Source organism: Chrysochloris asiatica, unplaced genomic scaffold, assembly GCF_000296735.1.
Source record: "Chrysochloris asiatica unplaced genomic scaffold, ChrAsi1.0 scaffold00439, whole genome shotgun sequence".
NCBI lineage: Eukaryota > Metazoa > Chordata > Mammalia > Afrosoricida > Chrysochloridae > Chrysochloris > Chrysochloris asiatica.
This window is the reverse complement of record NW_006408957.1, coordinates 837,671-852,722: the sequence shown is the minus strand read 5'-3', so window position 1 is coordinate 852,722 and position 15,052 is coordinate 837,671. Positions and strand designations below refer to the sequence as shown.

Here is a 15,052-nt window from a genome sequence, read left to right as displayed (position 1 = left end):
CCCCCCCCCCTTGCTCGGCCCCACTGTACACAGTTAGGTTTGCCCAGCAGGGTTCCACAGGGGGCCCTTGGACACAGACCAGGAGCCACCTTAGGGGTCCTCCCGTCTCCTGACCCATCCTGACCTCCAGCCTTGGTGCTACCTGCCCAGGAATCCTGTGGAACCTCTCGTCCAGTGACCACCTGAAGGACCGGCTGGCCCGCGACACACTGGAGCAGCTCACTGACCTGGTACTGAGCCCCCTCTCAGGGGCTGGGGGACCACCCCTCATCCAGCAGAATGCCTCTGAGGCTGAGATCTTCTACAACGCTACAGGTTTCCTCAGGTGAGCAGACTGCTTAGGGGGCCAGGGCTGGAACCCGAACTGCAGGGAGGAACTCGGCCTGGGCTAAGGGGGCACCAGCAAGGAAGCTCAGAAAGAGGGGTTTCAGCTGAGACCCCGGAGTGGGCTCAGTCTGGGGCCCTTTTGGAGTTCCCTGTATCTGGGGTCCCTGTGAGGTGGGCTCTGTCCAGGGTCCCTATGAGGTGGGCCCTGTCCAGGGTCCCTGTGAGGTGGACTCTATCCGGGGTCCCTGTGGATGGACTCTGCCCGGGGTCCTTGTGGATGGACTCCGCCCGGGGTCCCTGTGGAGTGGACCCTGTCTGGCGTCCCTGTGAGGTGGACCCTGTCCAGGGTCCCTGTGAGGTGGACCCTGTCCAGGGTCCCTGTGAGGTGGACTCTATCCGGGGTCCCTGTGGATGGACTCTGTCTGGCATCCCTGTGAGGTGGGCTCTGTTCAGGGTCAGTGTAAGGTGGATTCTGTCTGGGGTCCCTGTGAGGTGGACTCTGTCCGGCATCCCTGTGAAGTGGGTTCTGTCCGGGGACAGTGTGAGGTGGACTCTGTCCGGCGTCCCTGTGAGGTGGACTCTGTCTAGGGTCCCTGTGAGGTGGACTCTGTCTTGGGTCCCTGTGAGGTGGACTCTATCCGGGGGTCCCTGTGGATGGACTCTGTCCGGCATCCCTGTGAGGTGGACTCTGTCCGGGGTTCCTGTGAGGTGGGCTCTGTCCGGGGTCAGTGTGAGGTGGACTCTGTCCGGCATCCCTGTGGGTGGGCCCTGTCCACGGTCCCTGTGAGGTGGACTCTGTCTGGGGTCCCTGTGGAGTGGACTATGTCCGAGGTCTCTGTGGGCCCTCATCTGCCTCTGTCCACAGGAACCTAAGCTCAGCCTCCCAGGCTACTCGCCAGAAAATGAGGGAGTGCCACGGGTTGGTGGACGCCCTGGTCACCTACATCAACCATGCCCTGGACGTGGGCAAGTGCGAGGACAAGGTGAGGGTCAGCTGTACCTGGAGGGTGCTGGGGGCCTCTGGCCCACTCTGACCACAGCCCACCCCTGCAGAGTGTGGAGAATGCTGTGTGTGTGCTGAGGAACCTGTCCTACCGCCTGTATGATGAGATGCCACCATCGGCACTACAGCGGCTCGAGGGCCGAGGCCGCAGGGACACTGCAGGGATGCCCCCAGGAGAGATGGTGGGCTGTTTCACACCACAGAGCCGGCGACTGCGCGAGGTGGGCCTGGGGGGGAGACCCTAGCCCCACCCCTGTATGATCTTAGCCCAAGCGCAGCCTTACCCTACCCAACCCTGCCTGACCTCACTGACCCCTGGTGTCCTCCCTCCCTTCTGCCCAGCTGCCCCTGACAGCAGATGCACTCACCTTTGCGGAGGTGTCTAAGGACCCCAAGGGCCTCGAGTGGCTGTGGAGTCCCCAGATTGTGGGGTTGTACAACCGGTTACTGCAGCGCTGTGAGCTGAACCGGCACACAACCGAGGCCGCGGCTGGGGCACTGCAGAACATCACCGCCGGCGACCGTAGGGTGAGCAGACAGGCCTGGAGGAGCTGAGGGACTGGATAGGGCCGGCCGCGTGTCTGGGCTCAGCCTCTCACCACCCTGCCCGGCACCCCTACAGTGGGCCGGTGTCCTGAGCCGCCTGGCTCTGGAGCAGGAACGCATCCTGAACCCCCTGCTGGACCGCGTCCGCACTGCTGACCACCACCAGTTACGCTCACTGACTGGGCTCATCCGAAATCTGTCCCGGAATGCCAGGAACAAGGATGAGATGTGTGAGTCAGGCTGACCCACAGCCCCGCTTTCACCCTACCCCCTGGCCAGCCCACAGCTCCATCCTCAAATGGCAAGATGGGGCTCCAGGGAGCAAATGGCACACCAGCCCCCTGGGGGACACGGGTGGACACTGAACTCTTGGACTGTCCTGCAGCCACCAAGGTGGTGAGTCATCTGATCGAGAAGCTCCCAGGCAGCGTGGGTGAGAAGTGTCCCCCAGCTGACGTGCTGGTCAACATCATTGCCGTGCTCAACAACCTGGTAGTGGCCAGTCCCATCGCGGCCAGAGACCTTCTCTATTTCGATGGACTTCGCAAGCTCCTCTTCATCAAGAAGAAGCGGGACAGGTGAGGTCCGGACCCACCCTCCGCAGCCCTCAGACTCCACCCCCTACCCCGATGGCCCCGCCCCTTCCATCCGGCCCCACCTCCACCCCTCAGATCCCACCCCCTGTCCCTCGGGCCACGCCCCTTCCATCCAGCCCCACCCACTGCAGCCCTCAGACTCCACCCCCTGCCCCGAGGACCACGCCCCTTCTCTCAGGCCCCACCCCCGTCCCTCAGACTCCACCCCTCAGAGCCTCCACCCCCGGCCCCATCCTGCTGAGCGCCACCCCTTAGAGGCCTGGGAGCCTGGCTCGGCTCTGCCGGTGCCCCTAGCGTCCCCCTGACCACCACCACCCCCTAGCCCTGATAGTGAGAAGTCCTCAAGGGCGGCCTCCAGTCTCCTAGCCAACCTGTGGCAGTACAGCAAACTCCATCGGGACTTCCGAGCGGTAAATGCCAGCCTGCGGGGGTGTAGGGTCGTGGGGGTGTGGGACACAACACAACATGCCACAACAGAGCGATGGAGACCCAGACAGGGCGTGGGAAGCGGAACCCAGGACACAGGGACATGGTCACACCGTCCACTGGGGGACGCACCTGACCCGGCCCCTCTCCACTCCAGAAGGGCTATCGGAAGGAGGACTTCCTGGGACCATAGCCGAGGCCCCTGGAGGAGGGGCAGGTGGTGTGACCAGCTCCAAAGGACACATGGCTCCACGCTGCATGACAGGCCTGACTGGGAGAAGGCTGTAGCCGAAGGGCCTTTCTGGACCTGTGTGTGCACCTTCAAGGGGCCAGCCACCAGGGAGGGGTCGGGGCTTCTGGCTGGGGACTTGGCTTCTGCAGGGGAGGGGGAGGGGCAGGGCTTGAGGCTGCTCTGATGCTTGAGGAGGTGACCAGGACACATTGGCAAGGGGGTAGGCTGGCCACGCAGAGGAGGGTCTGGCCACAGCCCAACAGCGCCTCGTGGCCAGCACCGGGCAATAAAAGTGGCCATGGATGCAGCAACATCAGCCTCCGGTGCTTCTTTTACTGCCTGACCTGGGGGGGACTTAGGGGTCCCTGCACGAACACATAGACACACACTGGCCTCTAGTGGTCACCCAACCCAGGAGAGCTGGCAGGACTGAGAGGCAGGAGTGGGGCCGAGGTGAAGCGGAACTGTGCACCTTGTGAGCAAAGGCAGGAGCCTAGGGCTTCTGAGCCTTTCTCCCCACCCCACCTTCAAACTCACCCAACACCCCTCTGCCCACACCACTGGGCCTAGGTACCCTCACCAGGCCTCGTTCATAGTCTACCTGAGGCTGTGAGTATGCCGTCTCACCCAGAGCCAAGCCGTGGGCACATGGTTATGAGGCTACCGTGGATATTTTCTGCCGTTCATGAATGTTTGCAAAGCTCAGACACTGAGGTCTCTAAAGGTCCGCCCTATCCTTGGGGATCTGCCTGGGGTTGTGCCCCCCACAGCAGCAGGAAGAACCCAGAGGGAGGCCTGAGAGGGCCCAGGATAGAGATGGAGAGGGGGCGGGATGCAGAAGACTTAAGAACTAGAGGGGAAAAAAAGGAGATGGGCATGCGAGTCCAAGGGAACACTCGGCCCAGAACAAGGCGGCCTCCCCTACCACCCTCTTCCTGTTTCAGAAGAGGAGAGGAACGGTCCAAGAAAGATCCAAAAGAACTTTATTTTTCTGACACGTGAATGGGCCCTGGGGCCACACTCTTTCCCTGAGAGGGCGTGGAACCAAGGGCAGGGCAGGGTGCAGCCCTCACCCCTAGAAGTCCCGGGCGATTCTGCAGCCCTGGGGGCGGGGCCGGGGGCGGAGCTACACATCTTCCTCCGAAACCAGGCAGTAGAAGTCAGTGCGGGCATTGTAGTTCCGGGAGCCAAGATCGGATATGTCCACCTCGCAGCTCCGGCCCTCTCCCAGCGCGACCCCGCTTGCATAGGGCAGAACTGTGGGCTCCCCAAAGATAGGCCCTCGGACACCTGGGGGAGGGGGTGAGCCAAGGGTCCTGAATCTGAGCTACCTACAGCCTGCCCTCGGCCCCGGTTCACGTGAGGTTCACGAATTTCCCTAGCACCCTAGGGAGAAGAGGAGGTGCAGGAACCCTGGAAGCCGGGAAGAACTGACAGCTGGGCCCCTTTCTGCCCCCTTCCCTGCGCCTCTCAGGGTCACGGAGGTTAGGGGGGAGCATACCCAAGTCTCCTTCAGGGTCCGGGTCCAATTCAGGGTCCAGAGTCCGAACCTCCGGGACGTTGCCTCTGACTATCAACATGGGGTCCTTGTCGTCCTGAAGCTGGGTTTGTGGGTCCCCTTCCACTGTCCTGTACCTCACCTTCCGCGGGAGCGCCAGCCGCAGCTCTTTCCAAAATTCGGAAGAAGGCGTCTGGGGGTGGGGGTCAGGGTGAAAAGAGTCAGAAGTGTGAGTGAGCCTGTGCACAACCAGGTCCGGTTCATATGTATGACCACAAGAGGGGGGCTGCAAACACGGACACACACACCTCCTACCCCCCACTCCTACCCCTTCTCCCCCAACTTGGATTCCAAAGGGCGCTTTCTGAGGCGTGACGCACGCGATCATTACGCACACATCCAAGGAGACTCTGGGAACCTCAAAGGCGATTCACCTCTCCTACCGAGCTCTGGTAAGGAGCTCTGGTTACGAATCGGGCTGCTAACCTTAATAAGGTCAGCAGTTCGAAACTACCAGCTGTTCCGCAAGAGAAAGATGAGGCTTTCTGATCCCAGAAAGATTTACAGCCTCGGAAACCCTGTACAGGGTCGCTATCAGTCGGAACCGACTCCACGGCACACAACCACAACAACCGTTCTAGACCATGGAACCCCCCACACATAGGGTCCCACGTCATCACCGCCCCCATACTGCACAGACCCTCACCACTAAGGATCCAATGTGGAGGCTCCCACAGCCTCATCTCCTCCTCTCACCCCCGTACCACGGAGCCGGGTTTCCAGAGCACCAAGGTCACTAAGTGGCGATGCTGGCGCAGCAGGTGAAGCGCGGGGTGTGCAGGCTCACGCCTCTGGCCCTCGAAGGTGATGAAGATGGGTCTGCGGGTGAGCTCCAGCAACCGACACAGTCCCTCCCTGCTGGGACCAGACCGACCGTCAGGGTGGACCGGGCCAGGGTCCTCGGGCGCCCTTACCCTCCTCCCCACGAGGGACCCACCGGAAGCTGTGGCTGCACCAGGCCTGGCCCAGAAAGGCGTCGGACAGTACGACAATGAGGCGTCGACAGCGGCTCAGGTTCACCAGGAGATCAGCCGAGGGCTCTGCGAGGAGGATCACAGGGTCAGAGGGGACCAAGGGCAGGGCAAGCGGCGCCAGAGGAAATTCAGAGGTGGGGCCAGGGAGCGCGAAGTGGGGGACGGGGCCTGGAGGGATTGGGCGTGATGGAGGGCTGTGAGAAAGGGAACTGTACCCGCGCGGGGTAGGAGGTCGCCGTCATCTAGAAAGAGCTTGTAGCCCCGATGCCGCTCCAGCTGCGGCTTCAGGATGAAGTTGACGAACTTGCGGTCCTCTGGGCAGTCACTGTAGGACACGTAGGCATCGTAGAGCTTTCCGTCTGAGGACGGCGGCCAGTCAGCGCGGTGCATTCCAGGCCTTGGCCCCATGTCTGGCATCCCCAAACACCACCCCACACAAGCACAGTCCAGACATCCCACAGGGCTTCCTCCCTCCCTTCCCTGAACCAGGGCGACCCCGAGGCCTCCAGGGTACAGCCCCAAGCACCGTTCATTTCCACCTCGCCGTAAGTGTCCTGGTACCAGAGCAACACATTGAGGCGGCACTTTACGTAAAGCAGTGCGGCCAGCAGCAGCACCAGCAGAACCAGGAAAGAAGCCAGCACCGCGGCCACGTGGCCAGGTGGCCCTGGGGAGGAAGACTCAGCCTCAGCCCTAGTGTTCTCCAAGCCCCACGATCCCCAGGCTCCCGCTCTACCCAGTGGACCCCCTCACCTGCTCTCCACAGAGTAAAGGAGGCGGAGCTGACGTTGTGGACAGAGCAGGTGTAGACGCCATAGTCCTGGGCACCGGTCAGGTTGACCTCCAGGACACTGAACATAAACACTTCTGACAAGCTGGACCTGACCCTGAGGAGACCAAGCCCCAACTTCTCAGCATGGGCAGAGCACCTGTCTGCCCTCACCCAGGAGGCCGCCGATTTGAGCTTTCTAAGCAGTCCTGGGACCCTAAACTAAGAAAAGCGGCCGGAACCAAGGAGGGGGCAGAAGGGGTAGAGGGATGGAACAGTTTGGGGACAGTCACCCTAACTCTGGGTCCTAGGAAGTCCTCTGCTCCCAAGCTTAGCCCAGTGGTCAAGGGCCTCATCTGGCTCTAAAACTGTTGGCAATCATGGCCCTGGGCGGTCCCACTGAACCTGGACTAGTATCTGTAAGGGTCACTCCGAGCCCAGAATCTGTCTCTGTGATCACAGTGTGGCAGTCCACTGTGACGCAGGCCGTGTCAGGGGAAGCTATGGTCACTCTCTTACCAGGAGTTTTCCTGGATGCTGTGGTGACTTCCATTGCCCAGTGGTAGCCCATCTTTCAGCCAGTGCACTGCAGGTGGGAGGCAGGGGACCGCAGACTCCACCCAAGCCGTGCAGTTCAGAGTGACTGCCGTGTGCAGAACAGGCCTCAGGACCTGGTCTCCGGCCGGGGAGATGAAATTGGGGTTCCCATTACAGACACCTGCAGAGAGGACGCAGTGGGCCCATGGTGCCCTCCATACCCACCCCCACTGCCTACATCCAAGGAAGACCAGGTCGCAGGGGTGGACGAGTCCAGTGGCCACACCACCTCTGCCCATCGGCCCGACAGCAGGGGCCTGTTTGTGTATTCTGCCTGCCCTGTATATTCAGCATGGGAAGCAGTGGCCAGAGCAGGGTCCGGGTCATAGCAAGCTGGCCCTCCTGACCCACAAGTCAAATTTCTTGTCCACTCAGAACCTGAGCTCAGCCCCCACATTTCTCATGGGCACCCCTACTGCAGGGCTCTGTAGGGAATGTGGGCACTGGTGGGTGGGGACAGTCAGGTGCTAGCCTGCCAGGCCAGTTCACCCTGACTGCAGCTTGAGCAGCCTGGGGTTCATCTTGAAGCCAGGAGGAAGATGAGAGAACACACTGTCGTTTCCACAGAGTGGCCTCCCCGCAGCATTCCTGGATTTCATTATACTCCCAACCCCAGACTAGTCCGGAGGCATTGGGCTCAGGGCCCATCTAACAGCCTGTCCATGGGGGACCCTGGCCAGCCTGAAGCAAGGGCGGCCTTTGCCCTCCAACAAAGCCATGGGAGAAGGGGGAAGAGGCCTGTGTATTCTGTCAGACAAGCAGAGGCCAGGTGAGGGGTGAGCAACCTGAGGAGCAGGAGGTGGGGACAATGGGGAGCCCTCTCTGACCGCCTACCTGCCATGGTTCTAGCTGGGCCTCCAGGGCAGACTGGGCCCAGTGCCACCCCTGGCTCCACAAGCTCCCTGGCCCAAGTGGACAGATCCACCAAGGGCCAGGCGGGGTCAGGGCTCACTCTCTGTCCTCCTGGTCAGTTGGTCAAGGGCTGCCACAGGGAACAAGTTAAACAGAAACAGGATGAGTTAACCAGTAACCTCACTGGCCACTGAATGCCTAACCCCACAAACACCAGTCCCATACAGACCCGCATGGCCTCCCCCACCTCAGGGCTTTCCACCATGAGAGCACCAGCTGAACCAAGGGTCCCCAGGAGAGCAGGGGTGTGACTCATCCCAGCTCTGTCCTCCAGAAAAGGACAAGGCTGTGGTGGCATGAAGTGGGAAGGACCTGGGGACCGAGGACACAGTGACATGTCCCAGACCCCATGCACCCCAATCACGTAAGGACACGTAAGGTCCTGTCAGCCCCTAGAAACAGAGAGGAGCCCGAGGTGTCCAAGGTAGGAGAGGCAAATAGGCCGGGCTTTGGCTGGTGTTCCTCTGTGAGGTGTCACCATACACACCTTATTTGGGGTCCCACACTCCCACACCCCACCCTGTGACCTGATTTGTCACTTACAGACCAGGAGACTTTGGCCAAATGGTTCCTCAAGGGAAGTCCCCACCCCACCCATTGGTGACCTTTCTCTCCTGCAGTGATCAGGGACCATCTCTAGCCTAAGGGGACTGCCCACACCTACGTCTCCACACAGAAAGCCCCAAAGTGAAATAGACCTCCCCCAGGCCACTGTGTTTACTCAGCAGAGGCCTACTGCACATCTAAACCACTCCTTACTAAGTGTACACATGGGGCTGGGGTGGGACATGGGACAAATCAGCCCTGCCTACCCCCCACCTCCAGCCCCGGGTCCCACCTCCAGCCCCAGGTTTGGCTGGGCAGAGTTTCCACAGGAACGGGAGGTTCCTTCGAAGCTGGTCAGAGGACTCTTTCCAGAAGCCTGTAGGGAAGGTCCCTGGACCAGAAGAGCCCTCTAAAAGGGCACTCCCTCTTCAGCCCAGCGTGCTCAAGCCCCAACAGTGCTCCTGAGAGACACAAACCACCAGCCCAGAATGTCTCTGAGCACCTTCCTCAGGGGCCCAGCCCCTGCAGAGGCTGCCTCAGGCTCTCCTAGAAGTCAAGTCTAATCTGCCTGGCCGGGAGCCCCAGGAGGCCACAGGTGCCACTACACTGCAGTGGTGGACAGCTATGCACACACGTGCACTTGTGTGCATACAACCTTGTCCACATGCTCACCTGCACTGAGCCCCTAACCCGTGACCAGAATGCACACACATGCACACTCACACTCTTCCACACTCAAGGCCCACAGGCCTGGCCCCTGACACACCACACACCCCCTCTGCCACACCTTCGGTGTCTCCCAGACACACACACTCACCACATGCATACACCATACTCACTGCTGCCTCCCCGTGACCAGGCCCCACTCTGGACAGGCCATAACCTGGAAAGGCCCACCAGCCACCAGCACACTGATGCCACTGGCGGACAGAGTCACCTGGTTCTAGCTCTTTGCTCCTGGGGGGGGGAGGTGTCAGTCATGCGTGTGCAGTGAGGAGCACACTCCCCCGGCAGCTGGGCCCTCACACCTTGCTCTTCTCCAGATGCAGAGGGACCTGGTTTTGTTTGTGTGCGTTTCACTCAAAACTTTCTCCGTAGCTTCCTGGTGTTGCAGTCACATCCTCTCCAGACCCTAAACCCCACCCAGGCCCCCCACCCGCCTGCCCGCCTGGCTCTTCCTGTAGCTCTGAGTCAGGCGGCTCCTTCCTCTGGGCGCACCCACTTCGCACCTCACTTCCTGCGGAGGGCTGCCTGGGGTGGCGATGGTTGGACAGGGGACGGGGTGGTTGGTGCAGAAGGTTCAGACCTGGGAGGGTAACCCTGAAGACCCTGGAGTGTGGGCTATGAGGCTTGCTTCCTGGACACCCTGAGGTACCACTCTGGAGGGAAGAGTTGTTTCCAATGGCTACTTCTCTGACCCCTGACCTGCCCAGCAGCCCAGGAGAAGAACCCCAGTGTGTGATAAGCGGGGAGCATGGCCCCACAGGACCTCAGCGTCAGTCTGGGGAGAGGACAGATCAGGAAGCCAATCCAACACCCGGCAGAGGCTCCCTGGTCAGAGACTGAGTGAGGTGAGGGGCAGCAGGTATTCCGTCACATACACGCTGACTGACAGCAAGTAAAACCAACAGATGACCTGTGTGTGGCTGTCGACAGACCCTGGCAAGGGTCCCCGCCCTCACCCTCTGGCGGACACCCACCTGTGCAAGCCTTTATCTGGCTGGTCCCATCCCTGCCCCGCCTCTTCAAGGGCCCCATGCCAGGGCCCTGTCTCCTTCTCATCATGTTCAAGACACTTGGGTGACAGGGCACCTGGGGTTGGTGTCTCATAGGTGGATGGACTCCTGAAATGGCCTCTGCTACCCACTTCACACACCACTAGCTCCTAGAGCCACAGCGAGCACCCACGCCCGTAAACCCATCCCCAGGCACAGACCCTTGGAGACCCCCTGCCACCCAAAGACCCTCGCCCCTCTGGATGCATTTCGTTCATGCTACCATCTCCCCAGGCCCCTTCTTTCCCTCCACCAAACCGGGTGCTTCCAAGCTACCACGAGGTCCCAAATTGTCCCTGGACATTCTTCCGTATAGCTCCTCTTGTCACCGTCTGTTCTCCCCAAGGTTCCTAGAAAGCCCACATCCACGGTGCCGGCGCCTCCCGCCCCTTTCCCTGTCTGTCCCCTGCCGTCTCTGACACCCAATCTTCAGCGCCTCCCGCGTCTTGTCTTTCGCCCTGGGGACGTGAGTAAAGGACGCCCGCCCTCTCCCCCCAACCCCCATCCCCCGGCCCAGGAGCAACGGCGAGTCCACCCCACTCCCCACCACACGTTCCTGCTGGGCCTGGGCACTAGGTGGGTCGGAGCTCGCAGATGGCAGGTGGGGGGTGGGGTGGGGGGGTGGACAGGGGGCAGGGCGCGCGCGGCGCGGCGGGGGTGCGGGTGGAGGAAGCTCCGGCCGGCGCCCCAGCCCCTCGCGTTTCCGGATGGGCTCTTGGCTCCCAGGGAGGCCTCAGGCCTACGGTCCGCGCGCCCCTACGAAGGAAGGCTGCTGGACGCCCCTGCGCACGTCCGGCGGAGCGGCCTTGTTCCCTGTCCCTGCTCCCACTTCCAAGGTCCAAGCGGACGGGAGGAGGACGGGCTCCAGCTTCCGGGAGGCGCGGGTAGCTAGCGGCTCCGAACCAGTTCCTGTCGGACCCACCCGCCGCGGTCCCAGCGGGTCCACGATGCGTGGAGCACTCCGTCCTAGGTCTGGGTCCCGAGGGGTTGCGATCTCCGCCTCCCCCGTCCCATCGCGGTCCGAGCTACCACGGCCACTCACCTGCTGCCAAGATCAGGGGCTGGAGCGGGGGCGGGGCGGCTCACCTGGGGCAGGTGCGCCGCGGCAACGGCCCAGCGTCTGCTGGTGGCAGCGACGGCTACAGCTCCGCCCCGTCAGCAGGGCAGAGGGCGGACTCAGGTGTTCCCGCTTTACGCCTGAGGCTGGAGCTCCTGACTGTCTTGCGCTCAGCCCTCTGGAGCTGCGGCTGCCTGGGTACCTCTGGGCAGAGGTCGAACCGGCTTAACCAGTGTCTCAAGGAGACCGGACTCCCGGGAGTGTCCAGCCTTCCGCAGGTGCGTCTGTGCCTGGCCGGCCAGCCCCTCCTTCCCCAACTCCTCCCTTTCCTCCAGGTAGTCTTCTTAGACAACCCCCACCCCCAAACCTGATGCCTTCCTTCACCAATGTCAAGGGCTGGGAGCATGGAACCTCAATACGGTTTCTTCCCTCTAAGGTCCAGGAGGCCTAAGGCTACCACATTCCAGACCCTCCCACTGGGCCTCAGTTTCCCGTTTCGCCCTGTTGTGTTGTTGTTAAGTGCGATTGAGTCTGTTTCGACCCATAGCGTTTACAAGGAGCAGTGGGTGAGTCTGAACTGCCTTGCAGCTCAAACCAACTTTGCAGTCCGGCGCATTAACCTACAGAGCCACAAATCTATCCAAGACTTCACCTCTACACCACCAAGGTGTAAAATGGACAGAAACAAGTTTTATTTTATTATAGAATCTTCTGCTGGATGAGGGGATCTGGGGAGCCCTGAAAGATGGGGGGACAGAGGGAATCAAGACCTTCCACCAGCCGGCATGGTGAGAGACAGAATTGGACCCCAATCAGGAGGCCCTGATTGAATTTTTTACTAGAGAAGCTTGAGCCGTTTTCTTGTATTGTGAGTGCATCCCCTCCCAGCTTTATGGAGGCTTCTCGAGCCCCCTTCCTTCCTTTGCTTCAGAGACGTTCATTTAGGGGTTACGCCCAGTCTAACTCTAACAGAGATGAAATAGGATGCAGGCACGTGCCCCTCAGCCACGTCTTAGCCACCCTAAAGGGCTGAGTAGAACTGCTTCAGATAGGAGCAGACAGCCTGTGTCTGTGGCGGAGTGGAGGACTAGCTGTTGGGTGAACAGCTGACCTTGCAACCCAATGCTGAACCCCGTAGGGCACTCTCTAGTCTCCCAGGACCCCTCTCCACCCAGAGAAGGGCTGTCTCGAACTCCCAGTCCTCACAGCCCCCCCAGCCCTCATGCACACCCAGAGCCTGGGTTAGAACTCTGAGTCAGTCTCAGCCTCTTGGCTTCTCTGACGCTGCTCAGGGTCCCCTACACAGGTGTGCTCCTCAGGCAGGAGCTGGAGGCAGGCGGGGGGCTCGCCACCCCACACTGCAGCTTTTGCCTCATCTTCTCCTGGACTCTCTTGAACTTGCTTTTCAGAATTTCGTTGTTCACTTTCCGAGGGACATCAGGCACAAACCAGGCCGCAATAAGCTTGATGCACAAGGCCACATGCTGGGGGTCAGGAGTCAGAGGTCAAAGAAGGCCAGTGAGGGGTCAGGGCGGAGCAGGGATTTGAGGGTTTGGGATCAAGGAGAAAGACTCTAGGGAGAGCTAGCCGCCCTCAGGGGCCCCTCCCCCAGGTCCTGGCCCACCTCAAAGAGGATGAGGAAGACCAGGCGGATGGCCAGGAGGACCCAGAAATGCTGGGAGAGGTTGTAGTCGTCAGCGTTTCGGTAGTCCCGGTACCTGGAAGAGGGGTGGGCTGGTCAGGAGTCGGAAGGTCAAAGGGCAGGCCAAAGGGGAAAGGGATTCCCACCTGCACTCGGTCACTGTCTCCCAGCCCTGTTGGTCATTGTCGTTCTCGAAGTCCTTGGTGTAGAACACAGACAGGCTGTGGTTGACGTAACCAGTGAGGCAGCTAGGAGGCACAAGGCAGGTATGAGCCACAGGAAGGCACCTCCAAGGTCACACCAGCCCTGTGGAAGGGGCTCCAACCCAGAGCCTGAACCCTAAGGGGCAATCAACGTGGGGCACACTGTAGACACCCCCATTCCCATTCCCAGGGGCCCTTAGGGTCAGAGCAGGCCTGCTGAGGGCCCCCCAAAGGGTCAACTTGGGGAGGGCAGTGGTACTAGAATACCTGAATCCCCACAGCTAGGCTCCCAGGCAACCACCCCAACCTCCGGCCTCAGCCACACCCCGGGTGACCTGGTCAGCACCAAGGACACTTCTTACTCGACTGCAGGCCGGGCTCCCCCCCGGCACGGGCCATAGTAGTACTTGTAGACCACTCTGGGGATGAACTCGGATGTGAAGGCAATGACCAGTCCATTGGTAATGACCGCCAGCACGCCGATAGTCTCCAGCACCTGCAGCCATGTCCCTGGGCCAGAGCAGTGGGGTGAGGGGCCCTGGCCCCCTCCCCGGACTGGGAGCCTGGAGCCAAGGGCAGTGCTGGGCATGCGGGGCCAGCATAGGAAGCCGTTGCTCTAGTTCTACTGCACCTGCTCCTCACCCTGGGGTCCTTCTCCCAGGCATGGACAAGAGGGTCTCCCCCCAACAACTTCTCTGCAAGTTCTCCGGCCACCCTGAGTCTGCTCCACCTGCTGGTCTTCACTGCAGGGCGGGGACCACTCTACCTGGGCCCAATCCCAGGGGCCTCCCACACACCTCTATTCTCCCCACGTCCAGCCCCCCTAACACCTGTTTGCCCCAGCACCTCCTCTCAGTTCTTGCCCCCAGCTGCTGGACACCACCCCTCAGGGTCCAGCTCTTTCCCCTGGACCCCCCTCCTGGCGGCAGGTGGGAAGAGTTTGTTAGAGGCCTGCTTTCTCCTTGGCAGACCCTGGGGAAGGGCTGGGGGGCTTCTGTGCAGAGAGATTATTCAAGGTGCCTGACCCTGGTAGACGGGGGGCCTCTGGGTGGGAATGGCCCCTCACCTATGTCCTTGGCCTTGCGTGGTACCAGGCGCTGCTGAAGTCGTACCATCTTGATGGCGTCTAGGCGGATTTCCACGAGGTTACTGAAGAGCGCCAGCAGCGGGGCGAGCGGGAAGGCAGCCACGAAGATGGTGGTGAAACCATACTGCATCACTAGGGGACAGAGCAGGGTTATCCCCAGGTGGGCAGGGACCCCCCACCCCGTGCAGACCCCAGCCCGGCCCACCCACGCACTCATCTCCATGAACTCATCGAACAGACTGAAGACGGTGACGGGGCCCAGGAGGTAGTTGTGCTGCCAGCCCCTCAGCTCAGGGTCTTGGGAGGCTCGGCCGTACTTGAACCTGCGACACTTGTTGGACAGCCACCTGGTGGGACAGGGCTGGATGGGGGCGGGGAGAGGAGCTGGGGGCCGCTGCCCGGGAGATGGGGATGAGCAAGGGGTTCCCCAGGTGCAGCTGAGAAGGGAGGGGGTCCTCACGGGCTCAGGTACTCCGCACAGTTGCTCAGGGTTTGTTTCAGACCCATGATGATGGCCATCTGCACGAAGAGGTCCATCATACAGCCACTGAGGTGACACTGAGGGACAGGGAGAGAGGGAACAGGTCCATCACACAGCCACTGAGGTGACACTGAGGGACAGGGAGAGGGGACAAGTCCATCATACAGCCGCTGAGGGACAGGGAGGGGACAGGTCCATCATACAGCCGCTGAGGTGACACTGAGGGACAGGGAGAGGGGACAGGTCCATCATACAGCCACTGAGGGACATGGAGGGGACAGGTCCATCATACAGCCACTGAGGGACAGGGAGGGACAGGGA

The 15,052-nt window shown here is 61.2% G+C and overlaps 3 protein-coding genes across 3 annotated transcripts in view; 1 reads left to right on the top strand and 2 right to left on the bottom strand.

Moving 5' to 3' along the window:
* The window catches only part of PKP3 (plakophilin 3), an 8,126-nt gene extending 4,986 nt beyond the window's left edge, over positions 1-3,140 (top strand). Inside the window, exons 6-13 of the mRNA XM_006876987.1 lie at positions 151-325; positions 1,193-1,310; positions 1,381-1,551; positions 1,673-1,858; positions 1,953-2,106; positions 2,262-2,454; positions 2,795-2,882; positions 3,056-3,140. Of these exons, the coding sequence (XP_006877049.1) occupies positions 151-325; positions 1,193-1,310; positions 1,381-1,551; positions 1,673-1,858; positions 1,953-2,106; positions 2,262-2,454; positions 2,795-2,882; positions 3,056-3,091 (1,121 nt within the window). The 3' untranslated portion in view covers positions 3,092-3,140. The remainder of the gene's footprint in view (positions 1-150; positions 326-1,192; positions 1,311-1,380; positions 1,552-1,672; positions 1,859-1,952; positions 2,107-2,261; positions 2,455-2,794; positions 2,883-3,055) is intronic.
* A 1,116-nt stretch (positions 3,141-4,256) lies between these two features.
* SIGIRR (single immunoglobulin and toll-interleukin 1 receptor (TIR) domain) lies at positions 4,257-12,105 on the bottom strand. Its single transcript, XM_006877011.1, has 13 exons — positions 12,100-12,105; positions 11,348-11,522; positions 11,005-11,233; positions 9,304-9,443; positions 8,779-8,862; positions 6,951-7,149; positions 6,416-6,549; positions 6,189-6,329; positions 5,878-6,021; positions 5,626-5,728; positions 5,393-5,543; positions 4,632-4,821; positions 4,257-4,420 (listed from the first exon to the last, which is right to left on the bottom strand). Exons 1-13 carry the CDS (start codon positions 12,103-12,105, stop codon positions 4,257-4,259), a joined length of 1,860 nt encoding a protein of 619 aa, XP_006877073.1.
* Positions 12,106-12,616: 511 nt separating this feature from the next.
* Positions 12,617-15,052, bottom strand: part of ANO9 (anoctamin 9) — a 14,751-nt gene continuing 12,315 nt past the window's right edge. Inside the window, exons 15-21 of the mRNA XM_006877010.1 lie at positions 14,711-14,808; positions 14,464-14,597; positions 14,230-14,382; positions 13,526-13,673; positions 13,107-13,208; positions 12,943-13,036; positions 12,617-12,802 (exon numbers count right to left, since the gene is read on the bottom strand). Coding sequence (XP_006877072.1) covers positions 12,617-12,802; positions 12,943-13,036; positions 13,107-13,208; positions 13,526-13,673; positions 14,230-14,382; positions 14,464-14,597; positions 14,711-14,808 — 915 coding nt within the window. The remainder of the gene's footprint in view (positions 12,803-12,942; positions 13,037-13,106; positions 13,209-13,525; positions 13,674-14,229; positions 14,383-14,463; positions 14,598-14,710; positions 14,809-15,052) is intronic.